At 36.2% G+C, this 12,974-nt stretch overlaps 2 protein-coding genes across 2 annotated transcripts in view; one reads left to right on the top strand and one right to left on the bottom strand.

Moving 5' to 3' along the window:
- Window positions 1–12,974, top strand: part of LOC149561013 (copper ion binding protein) — a 71,532-nt gene that overhangs the window by 48,712 nt on the left and 9,846 nt on the right. The window lies entirely within an intron of this gene.
- LOC149561014 (uncharacterized) lies at window positions 6,914–9,166 on the bottom strand. The gene is made up of 2 exons (XM_089823721.1): window positions 8,777–9,166; window positions 6,914–8,672 (listed from the first exon to the last, which is right to left on the bottom strand). The coding sequence occupies exons 1-2, from the start codon at window positions 9,164–9,166 to the stop codon at window positions 8,256–8,258; spliced, it is 807 nt and encodes a 268-aa protein (XP_089679847.1). The 3' UTR covers window positions 6,914–8,255.

Raw genomic sequence — 12,974 nt, 5'->3', positions numbered from 1 at the left:
AACAAATTCTCTCTATAGGTTTTCAATTCATCATAACTCCAAGCAAAGACATGTCTATATTCTCTTAAAAAAGAAATCAGGTCAGACCTTATTTTAGAGGATAATCTCTTACCAATGAAAATGTACTTAGGGGCATGCTTAGGTCGAAGATTAATTTTCTCAACATCACTTTGAATTTCAGTGGATTTGCTAGGTTTGAAATTTTCTTGCTCATCAAAAATCTTTTCTAATGTTACGAAACCTTTAGGAGTCTGATTCGTTTTGAGCTGAACCTCCTCTTTACCAAACAAGCCTTCCTTACCATCTTGGACTTCTACATACCCATTCCAGTCTATATTCCGATCCTTCTTTGCAGGCTAAGAATCTAAGGAGATCCGCATGATCTTCAAATACCTGCAAATTCTGCACATTATTAGGTATTGATGGTCTGTTCTTCCTTTCCACCTGTATAATCTCATCAAGTGGAAAATCAATGTCTAATAGCTAGGTTAGCCGTTATGACAGCAAGAAAGTTGCTTGATCTATCTACCCATTTAATGGAAATTGCATCAAAATATTCAATTAAATCCCAAACACAGTTCTTGTATTGTTTTAACCTTGGATTCCTAGTTGTGAATATATTTTTGATCTGAGCAACAATTAAATCAGAATTTCCTAAAATGGAAAACATCTTAATCCCATATACTTTTGCAATATTTAACCCAATGATTAATGCTTCATATTTTGAAATATTATTTGTACATTCAAAATTTAGCAGAAATGAATATTTGAAAGTCTTACTGGATGGTGAAACAAAGATGACCCCAGCCCTCTTACCTTCTTTTCTGCAAGCTCCATCAAAGTACATTCGCCATATGTCTTCATGATTTTCTGCACATGCACTTCAATAGGATCAATAACCTTTAGGGCTGGTTTATAAATACTTACCTGGAAGCTGTCCATATCGGAGTGGCAAAAGTTAATCTTAAGATCATAATTGAAATCTTCAACCAAGCAAGGAGACCTTGGTTCTCTTTCAATTCCAATCTCTTTCCCACCAACTGGTATAGTGGCATAGGATAAGTCAAGCTGGACGTGTCCTTTAACCTGGTTTGACCATTATCTGGATAACAACATGCCGTAATTTGCAGGGATTGCTACAACAGTAATGCCAGTTCTATATGAAATTTGAGGACATGCAGGAAATTTAAATTCAACAATTTTCATAAGGTGTATCAACTTTAAAACTAATTTCTTTCATTACATCAGAAGACATAATATTAACCGCTGCTCAAGAATGAATCATGCAATTCTTAACTAATTTATTGTTAATCAACAAAGTTAAATAAAAAGGATCGACTTGATTAAGATTTTTATTAAATGTAGTCCTTAAATATACAATAGAAGGTTCCTCATTATCCGTTTTATCATGTTCATCATTTAGATCTTCTATACTAGACAATATCTTCACAATCTCCTTCTTGTAATCAAGAAATTTCATTATTTCCATTAGCAGAACAGATATCTTTACTTGAGATAATGCATTGTTCATAAGAGTGACAGTTAGAAACTTGCTTACCAGAATTCTGCTGGTTGATGGCTTGGTTAACTTGGGTGGCTGGAACGTGTCTACCTGTTTGCCTTGAACTTGGTTATTAGCCTTCCGTGATGTATCTTCTTGTTGCAAAACCTTGGCAAATATACCAGTAGGATTACTGTGATCTGCGTTTGTAGTTTTGTTCCTTAGCTGATATTTGTGTTTGGCCTACTCAACGGTTGCAATAGTATAGGCTCTTTTTTCTTCGTTAGTCAGCCTTCTTAGATTACGTACTTCCTCTTCATCTGAAAACACTTGTTGTACATGATATTGCTGATCCATCCTCCTTGAGTAAGAATCTGAAATATGCTGCTCATCTGAGTAATATTCATCATCTCTACCCCACAAAGGCTCAGACGATAAAGCATTTATGGTATCTTGCCATCTCCTGATTTTCGTCTTCTAGAATAGATTACACAATAACATAGCGATTAAATCCATGAGGTAATTTGCAAACTTCACACCTTGTGAAGTTATATCTTATAATCTTCAACCATGTTGACTTTCTTTAAAGGATCAGGAGTATCTTTAACATAATTAGGCCTTTCTGGTTTCCCATCTTTCCAATTTGTATGATAGGGTATATCTTGTAATCTTGGTCTATCATATCTCTGGAATGTTGGCCTTTCATTTATGTTTTGCTTCATTTTCAAAATTTTGAACACATCCATGATTTCCTTTAGTTATCCTTTTTTGGGGCTCTAGGATTATACAACTTCACATCATCCCTTTTACTTACCCTGCCAGCTGCCTTTCTATCTTTCTCCATTGTCATGGCTATCTTGAAAGCTTGTTGTAGAGAACAAGGTCTACGAGATCTTATCTCTTAATGTGTTTTGCTATCAAAGGCACTGAGATAAAAATCAACTAGGAAGGAATCAATTGACCTGATCTCTCTTGGGATTCTGTTTAATTCCTTATTGAATCTTTTGTTGAATTCTCCAACTGATTCATTCATATTCTTTTTAATACTCGTTAACTCTTGAAGCAAATGAAGTAATATTATGATTCCCAAATTGTTCTATAAATTGATCAACAAAATGACACTATCCAGTAATAGGTCTATCATGAAGACTCCTATACCATTAAGACATCTTCATGATCTTCATCCATTTCTTCAATGACACGTTTTAGATTGATGATATGTTGTTCTGCAGATTCGGTTCCATTACCAAAGAATTTCGGAATGGCAGTACGTAACTCATTGGTAATCGGATTTGGGTATCCTCTTATCCCATCGAATTCCAATTGTCTATATCGTTTGATAACCATAGTTTGTCTTATGATATGGCTTCTTACCCCTTGATTTTGCATTCCATGGCCTTGGTTATTGTGATTGATATTCCACATTCCACTATTGGTTTGATTCCCACCTTAAGGCTGCCTTAAGTTTGTATTATGAGAATAGCCCATATTGTGTGGAATACCTCCATTACATGGTCCTGAATTTCAGGCATGTTGGTTATTATCATGATATCTTCCAAAGCCTTCATTCTGATTTGCTCTTTCATTCCTATTGTCCCTATGATCAAATAAAAGATTTACATGACTAGTGCCGAAGAGTGGGTCTAGATTTTTCTTATGAGGAGGATTATACTTGGGTGTTTTATTTGCCCCTTCCTGATCAGGCTCTCTTCTTTCTTCCATCCATCTTTCTTGCTTTTTCTTTTCTCCATTATTCATTATTCTTTGTGGAGATGCAATTCAATCCCTTGATATTTCCATATTTCCAAGGATATAATCAGGGTGTCTTTTAAGCATTTTTGCCATTTATCTTCTTGGTTTGAAACATAGGCCATTTTTTTAAAGATTGCATCCCATTGTTGCAAATGTTCATCCTCCTCTTCCACCCGTGTTATCTCACATTGAGGTTCATGCTTAGTATTAGGGATTTGGATGAATGAATTAAAATTCTCGTCTTCTTTTTCAAGACTATTATGATTTGAGTTAATTACTTCATTATAATTATTCTGCCTATTAGTCCTTTCATGGAAGTTTCCATGTCCTGAACAAATCATGTTGGATGCTTGATTTTTACCCTTTTTCTTTCTTGGCCTCCTTTCGAAGTTTAATTTTGTGAAATTATCTTGCCCTTAATTTTCCGATCTTCCCCACATATACCTTAAAGATAAATTTCTAAGTCATTTCTTTCTTTCAATGCCAAATTAATTGTTCATTCATGAAACAATATTCTTATCACAGAGTCGCCACCCTCTTCAAGGAAAATAAAATAAAAGCTCTAGGTTCTTCCTCAACAGAGTATATGCCACGAAAATCTGAATTGAAATAAAGATTCTTCTAAATATATAAATCTGAAACAAAATCAGAACTTTAATAAAAAGCAAAATCTCTTTTATATCAGATTTAAAAGCTTTAATGATATCACATATATCAACTTCTTTATGCTGAATTGTAAAATCAGAACCTTTTAAAATCTGAATAATATCAATTAATAAAATGCCCTAATAAACAAGTAAATATTAAATGCTGAATTAAAAAATCAGAATTGTTCAAAATCTGAATTATGAAACTCACCCCAATGTTCTAAATAAATTAATCTCTACACTGGTCTATAAACAAAAAACTTTTAAAGTTCACTTGCAACTCTCCCCAGTAGAGTCGCCAATCTGTTCATCCCCAAAACCACAGGTTGGAATCTTATTAGCCTTGCCAACTCAATCTGGGATTCCAACAGATTTTGGCCACCTTGACAGGATTGATCAATTTGATCGAAATCCTCTGCACTTTTGGCTCTGCAAGGCCAAGGCAGGTGCACACACTCCTAGGCTAAATCCTTCAGCCTAAGGTATTTATAGCAGAAATTTTAATCGCAAATCTAACAAGATTGTTCCCCAAATGACCAGATTCTGAAGAATCAATAATCTGCACCACTTTATTTGAATATGTGAAAATACTGAAAATACATTCACTTCACAACTTATTGATAACATTAAAATATGCATGCTTTTTGATAAAATGCTCTTCAATATTCTGAAATTCAAATGATTACGAATGTAATTACTTGAAAGAAAAGATGCTTAAAATATGAATGTTCATAAATTATGATAGTAAATGAATAAATTAATTCTTTGAAAGGAAAGAATTAAAGCAATTTCCAATTCCCAGGTTACGAATTAAATGAATACAATATGAAGAACGTAAACACCAGTGCCTTATTTATGTGAGCAACAGGGTCAATATCATGAAAGTTATTTGTGCACAACCTTATAGGACAGTATGCTTTAATACAATTAGCAATTTAATTATCAAAATGGAAGGGATTAATTACATATGTTCAGATTGAATTTTAAGTTTTGAGTTCAACAGAAGGGAGACAAAACAGACAAAGATATGGAAACGGACTAACATTTCTCTATTCTGATAATCTAACTTAAAATGCTATGATCTATCCTTTTACAATTACTTTTTTTAGAATTGCTCACCAATTTCCCGATGACTATAAAGAATGAAACTTGTTCATGTTATGATTCCCTTGCTCTATAAAAGGAATCATGAGTTCTTGCGGTTCATATCAGTACTGCATCATTTGATTTGTCTACGCCTGAAGATTATTCTGTTATTTTCTTCTTGTTTAAATACTTTAAATGTGGAATTTAGTTTTCTTCAAAATATATTCCAGTCAAGGGTGCTGTCATACAATGAAAATTGCTTCTTTTAATAAATCCTTCAAATGTGTTGTTTATCACAGAATTCCAAAATATTAATCTTGCCCCTTTTTATGACCCAGGCCTCTCTTATTTATAAAAACAAAAAGGTGTGTTGGTTTTTCATGAACCATCACTCTTTCGAGACAAGAATTAATCGGGTTTTTTAATTAAAACACATATGTTCGGTATAGTTAGTGTCCGATCATATGATGATTGAATTAGTTTAGAAAACATGTTAGTATATTTGGAAGCCAATATCTGTGATTGTTGTCTCCTAATTGTAAATCACTGCATATATCGTTAGATATTTTTGTTCATATACTTCTGACCAACTGATTTTCCTCCTTTTGTATAAAGAAGTATGAATCTTGCACCCTCCTTGTATATAGGCGCCTCCATTAGTCTTCCCACATTTCCGGGCTAAAAGTGTTTTGAGTTTCTAACATTTGCCATGACTGTATCAGAGAATGAAGCCTTCAATGAATATTTTGTCTCCCTGAAGTCCATGATTCAGTCAAGAAAGACCCGATGAAATAATATTTGGCAGCTATCTAACTGTTTGAAATATTCATTCACAAAGTGGCAGTGAGATATGCGCTAAAGAGAATCAGTCTTTGCATTACCTCAGTTTCATTTACCAAATAAATTCAGTCACTAATTATTATATATGATGTCACAGAACCGAGCCAATTTCTCTCTGTAATTCTGTGAGTCCTGGGTTCTCAGACATGATCATCATTTGGATCCACCACAGGACTCAAACAGGGAGCTTAATATTTTGAATCATTCCATCAAAGGTATTGAAGGAAGGCGATTCTCCTCATTGTCATCTCGTCAAGTGTTGCTTAGGAAGCACCATTTCTGGAAAAAACAGATGGCTAGACTTCATCAATCTTGCTGGGAACAATAGGGTTGCAAAGAGCGTACATGATTAATGGAACTTGGTAAGTCAAGACTCTTAGAAGATTCTGCCAATATACTACACCTCCAGTCCAGTTTCATCATTGACTGCACCAAGTGTCTTGGTCTGTGACAGAAAATGATAAGATTTTGTTATATCCGACCAGGCCTCTTCATCATGATGAGGTGGTAATAGTCGTTCACATGCAGCCTGAAAGGCTATATTGTTGGCCTCAACATGCTCTTGAGTTGCAGATTCTAATTTGACTGAGACTGCAGGATCAGTTTCGTCTACCTCCATACCACACCTCTCATCAACTGGATTAAAACGGAAATACTGTATATATGGAAGCATAGGAAACAAAATGTCCAATGTTTCCTCAACACGCTCAACTGAACATGCACTCTCAATCAGTACCTGGCCCGTATCCAAATATCGCCATCCTCCTTTCCCTCGAGGCTTAGTTGGCAGATTTTCACCCCTTAAAGAAATAAGGCACCCAATCCGAGTATCCGGCCACAAGAGCTGTGCTTCCCGAATAGCAATAAGAGTGGGATTATTTGCTACAATTGCTCTGTCTTGCCACCATTTAACATCTGCATAATAGAGACAAAGGATAGACAAACAGTGTAATGTTGTTACAAATTGTTTAAATAAGACAACAGATTAAGGCTTTCAAGGCTGGTCAATTAAATGAACAAGAGCTTTGGGGGAGCAAGAGTCCCTGCTTACTGGGATAAGGAGAAGGAAATAAATTATTAAAATGGAAAGGGAAAAAATTATTAAAATGGCTCATCTGCGAAATTTTTTTTGTTTAAAATTTATCCAAAATTTTGAGAACGAGACACAGGGGGGTCTGGCATTTCACCCAATTCCATAAGCTTTGCAATGATGTTGCTTGGGCACCTCACAGTAGTATCCTCAACACCATAGTAACGTGAATCAGAATCGGCACGGCCGAATCGAATCGTGAATTGGGGGTGAATCGCCGGTGAATCGGCAAATTTGAAAAAACCCTTTAAATGTAAAGATTTTAACAATTTAAGACTTATTTCATGCACCCTTTATTGAATATAACTTAAAAACACTATAACATCATCAAATAGAATCTAACATACATAAACATGAAACATAAAATACATCACATACGTAACTATGTTATCATTATGTACTAAAATGTAAATTGTATGCTAGCTGAAGTAAATAAAAATCAAATGATCATAATGATTCAAATCATAGAATCAGTAAGATGAAATCATGAAGATCTATAAGACATCAAGTCATAAATGTATGTATAAATCTAAGATGAAGATCCATGAAAGTTTGAAACATGTCTATCAGTGATTCAGTATCACTATCAATATCTATACAGTGTAAACAAAATATAAAAACAAGGCTCCAACTCAAGCCTCATCATCCTCATCATCATCCTCTAGCTCTGCTGCAGCCTCAACCTCAGCGTTTGAGTATCTAGTTTGCCTATTGGAAAGGCGTGTAAGGTAGGTCCTAGAGGACCGCCGAGCCATGTCCCCTGCATGGGCAATGGGCTCATGAATAACGTCGCTAGGACCTGCGTCTGTGCGTGCACTTGTGCATCTACCAATGCTTGAACGTGCTCTAGCTGCCTCCTCTGCCCTGGCAACAGCCTCAGCCTCTACATCCACCTGGTCAACCCACGCGCGGTCTTCCTCAGTGAAGACTGGGTCCACGGTCTCTGTGATCCACTCTGATTCTGGATCAATCTCCTCTAGAATGATCGGAGAGGAGTCAGTGCCCAAAATCTGTCTGATCCTAAGATGAAGGTTGTAATGAACAAAGACAAGATCATTCAACCTCTGCACTGTCAACCTGTTTCTCCTCTTCGAGTGGATGTGCTCGAACATGGACCAATTACGCTCACATCCAGAAGCACTACTCGACTGACTCAGAATGCGGATGGCAATTTTTTGAAGGTTTGGGGTTGTGGCCCCAAACATTTGCCACCATCTATCTGAAATAAGGAAAAAACAAAAACAATTAGTCTCATTTACAGATTACAACTCTAAAATTAATGCATTATATAATCAACTTTAAGTTTAGAATCTAGATTCATGAACATTGAATATATTATTTAATTTTTACCTGGCTGTAGTGTTGTCTGAGCATTTATGGCCATCCTGCTAGAGAAAAGTGGCCCCTCCTTATTGTTGAACTGGTCTAGCTCAACAATCGCAGCAGTGCTATTTTCATCGCTACTCAATCTCTGAATCACTGTGTATAAGCTAGTGAGAACCTCCGCATCCGCCTTGAACTCAGGACGTAAACAAAATGCCGGATTCAGATAGTAAGCTGCTGCGTGGATGGGTCGATGGAGCTGATTCTGCCATCTCCTATTGATGATGTCCCAAATAGGGCCATACCTCTCCTGCACTCCTGCATATTGGGCTCTGATGGCCTCCTTGGCCCTATCCATGCCCTCATAAATGTAGCCCATAGAGGGCTTCTCCCCATCAGCAGTTTGTAGCAAAGCTACAAGGGGCTCAGTGACCTACATATAAAGTAAAACAAAAAATTTGAGTCAAAACTTAAATATAAAATAATATAACTTAAAGTAAAAGCAAAATATTAAATGTTAAATTGCAATAAATTTACCTTAAGGATTTCTCTAGCGGGTTTCCAAAAACCATCCTCATCAAATATGCAATCCGCCACATCTAACCCTACAGTGGTCGTAGCATAGGAAGAGCAAATCCACTCCTGCCCAACAAACATGCTCCTCAATCCATCCCTTGATGTCAACAAGGACTGCAAGGTGATGAAATTCGAGGCAAGCCTCATGATACCTGGGTGAGCTAACTCCTTGCCTTTTGTGTACTTCCTCATTGTGCTAAGGACAAATGCATGATTATAAATGAATTTGCATATGTTTTTTGCCCTTTCCACACATGACTTGACAAACTCAAGTTTGCCAATTTCCTCCAACACGAGGTCAATGCAGTGTGCCGCATAAGGGGACCAAAATATGGTGGGGTGCCTCTCCATCAAAAGTTTACCTATAACAATTTTAAGTCAATTAGAAACTCAAATTTCAAAATTCAAATAAATTTATTTTCAAAACTTGCAAAGTTAAAAGTTTACCTGCTGCAACATAATTTGCTGCATTATCCGTCACCACCTGGATCACATTTTGTTCTCCCACCTCTGTTATAACTTCCTCAATAGCCTCACATAAATATGTGGCATTTTTCACATGTGCGGAAGCATCAATGGATTTTATGAACATGGTATATCCTACAAGTAACAAAACAACGAATTATAATATTAAATGGATCATTAACGAATTAGCATTCAACAAATCAAAATTTACAATGTATGTAGGAAAGTAGAATGATCAATCACCTCCACAGGATACAAGAAAATTGAGGAGTGTTCTATTCCTCTTATCGGTCCAACCATCAGTCATGATGGTGCAACCCTTTGCAATCCATTCCTTTCGGTTCTCCTCGAGGTCAACTCTCATGTCCTCTACCATCTCATCCAGGAGGTATCCGCTCAACTCAGCCTCAGTTGGGGCTTTAAACCCCGGACCACAAATAGCAACCGCATCTATCATATTCTGCCAATAAGGAGCCCTGTCACAAATAAAAGTTTAGATGTCAAAGACTCAAATTATAAAACAAGTAGATATAATTAAAGTTTTACTTTTACTTTTAATTTTAGCTTTAAAGAAAACAAAGAAAAAAGAATCAATTACCTGGCTGTAATAAATGGAATGTTGCAAAAGTACCAAAATTTGCATATCTCCTTTCTGGCAGCATCGTGAATCTCTTTGTTCAAACCCATGCCCTCAAGCGTGGGTTGGGAACCAGGAGTAGTGCGGGGCACAAAGTAACTATCCATTCTGTTTTTCCGCACTCTAGGCTGCAATAGGTTGGTGTGGGACTCTGTCTCAGTATGTGACCGACTAGCACTAGCACTAGCAGTAGCACGAGCAGAAGAACTAGGATAAAAAGGAGGCCTAGAAGAACCCTCTCCAACACAACCTACGGATGCGGAAGCTGATGCAGATGCAGATGTGGATGCGGCAGCGGATGCGGGAACATGGGAGCCAATACCCCTTAACCCTTCAACTTGCATTTTCCTATTTGCTTTGTCTTTTTCAATTTTTTCTAATGCCATTAAGCAAGTGCGTTTTGCCTCAGGAGTTTGGTGAGTGCAAACTGTAACATCATGTCCAGGTATAGCAGCAATGTGGAATTTCAATCTATAAATACCCCCGGAAGTTATTTTTTCTTTACAAAACATGCATTTTGTTTGATATTTGGTTCTTCCAGGAAACTCTTCATTATATTTCCAACATTCATCTTTTTTACCCATTGGAATTTGCAAAAAATGAGAGCAAAGGTTGCTGTAATAAATTTTTTAATGTAAAATATCGAAGTCTGAAGCTAATAAAAATTAGAAAACAACAAACCCTAGCTTGCAACTTAGTAAAAATAAAGAACATTCAAGATTTACACTAAAATTTTTGAAAACTATAGAAATTTAAAAAAAACGCATAATACACTAAAAATTTAACAAAAAATGCATAATACACTAACATGCAAGAAAAAAAAAGCACTTACCTCTTGCAAATGAGTTGAGGAGTGTTGATATTGGCTCCTTAATGCTCCCAAAGCAATTGATGGGCTCCCCAAATGGCCTGCTGATCTCTTTGGTGCTCCTTCTTGTCGGTTGGAAACCTATGGCTTTTCTTTTCTTTTCTTCTTTCTTACTTTTCCTCTCTTCTACTCATGCTTCACAAATAGAAGGCCCTTTAGGGTTATAACAAAGAGAATAGGTCAAAAACAAAGTGAAAAAAAAAGTGATTTTAAAAAAAATTTCAACTTCCCTTTTTACATGCGGCGGGCGATTCATAGCCGATTTTTTAAGGCGATTTTGGCGATTTTTACATGAATCGCCTGAATCGGCGATTCAGGCGATTCGTGGCCCAGAAATCGGCGATATCGATTCACGATTCAAAAAAAATAGTGCAGGATGAATCTGGTTGCGGAATCGCCGATTCTCGTTACTATGCTTAACACCTACAAAGATCTTGGGAAGCACTATAGTCCTAAGAATTTTTTTGGTATACATCCCTGTGATCCACAACCAAAGGAGGCCTTGGAATTTCTCTGACATCGCAAGAACACTTGGATCTTGTAGTGAAATTCTTTGGACTCTCCATCGAGTCATCCTCACATTGTCAAGGAATTTGGGATGACTCCCGTGGAGTGTTTTTTTCTATGGGATTTGTTTCTCTTTTCAAGACTAACTTCCTAAAAAATTCCAGTCAAACAATCACTGTGCCTTGCATTTTACTTTCATATTATGAATGCATTTCACATGTGCACTCTTTGGCCATCCTCTTTCCTATAATAAGATATGATTGGAAAGTCCTGCAATTTTTTTACTGTTATTCATGCTTTACAGTATGCATTTTCAACCATGGCTCTGATACCATGTTGATTTGGAGGATCACTGCATATGTAATTACATTGCCTTACTGGTATATATTTTCCAATGGCAGCAATTTCACTCTTATTTATATTAAGGAAGAGACATGGAGACATATGTCTATCCATTATTATCTAACTAATATAATATTTCTCCACTTTAGTCTCATAGTTTTGAAGCTACCAAACATCAACACCACCATAAGGTAAGGTGGTTTTTTTCTTCAACCACTTCGCTGAAGGATTTTGTGCTAGCCTTGGTTGGAAAGAATACTTAGAATTAATTGTGAATCTTTCTTCGCAATTCCACATTCTTTTAATTGCAATCTTAAAGCTTTCAACTTATTGAAGAAGTCTTGAATAGTATCAAATTTATGTGGATTTAATCGTATCAGTTCACTTTTTAATTGATGCCCTCTCAGTTCATCTTGCTTTCCAAATAATCTTTTAATGTTGTCCATACATTATTAGGAGTTGTAGAGGATTCCACATGAAAGAGAAGATCTAGAGATATAGCCATGCACAAGGTACCATATGTTTCATCACATTTGTTGTGCTATTTAGGCTTTTCTACAAGTAATGCTCAGTTTCAAAACCCATTGTTACTCATATAAACCCTTCATTTTAGACTTCCACTCATAATAGATATAGGGTGTGAGTAATGGTATTGTTGATTGATCCATTTTAGTACAGAAATAAAGATTGTTGTGCAGAATGAAAGAGAAGTAAGGTTTACACAAGAGAGTAATGAGAGTACAAGAGATTACACACGAGACTACCCCTTTTTTTACTAGATCATATTTCACCCCTCCAAGATGCAATGATTTTGACACTATATACTTCAATGCATGTATAGTTGCCACTTTTGCAAAATATGGATCAAAGTGGACTTGATTTTGCAATTAAAACTTCCAATTTGAAGCAAATGAAGACTTACACAATCAGGACAAAGGATTTCAATGAATCCAAACCATTACAAGTGTCACTCTAAAATTTGTCCATATGAGTCTGTACGATGTTGTAGAAGTTGCAAAATGTAGGATTACACAGGTACAGTCATGAAAACCTGCAATTTTGGATTACCATATGTATCCAAAACTCAAAAACAACACCACCATTGCATTGTTTGGAGAATCCTACCAAAAAAAAAAATTGCATACAATTTGGAGTTCGGATGACCAAGTTAGGGCCATTCAAAGTTAGACTAACAAAATACAAATACAATTGAAGAGGGGTAAACCAAAAATCTAGGCAAATGGACGACAGGACAAAGAAAAACACAAAGATAGGCATGGGGATGTCAAATTTAACTTATAAGGTCGGTGGCATATTGCAAAGACTTTTAGTCCCACATT

Source organism: Cupressus sempervirens, chromosome 4 (assembly GCF_028749045.1).
Source record: "Cupressus sempervirens isolate cs-2001-9-10 chromosome 4, ASM2874904v1, whole genome shotgun sequence".
Lineage (NCBI taxonomy): Eukaryota > Viridiplantae > Streptophyta > Pinopsida > Cupressales > Cupressaceae > Cupressus > Cupressus sempervirens.
The sequence above is the reverse complement of the archived record's forward strand: the minus strand, read 5'-3'. Positions and strand labels throughout refer to the sequence as shown.

What these genes read in the sequence shown, in the direction of transcription:
- LOC149561014 (XM_089823721.1), bottom strand. Translation starts at nt 9,166, where the DNA reads ATGGAGAGGCACCCCACCATATTTTGGTCCCCTTATGCGGCACACTGC. An exon ending in CCGCTAGAGAAATCCTTAAG is followed by an intron (nt 8,673 to 8,776) that starts GTAAATTTATTG and finishes CTTTATATGTAG; the next exon opens with GTCACTGAGCCCCTTGTAGC.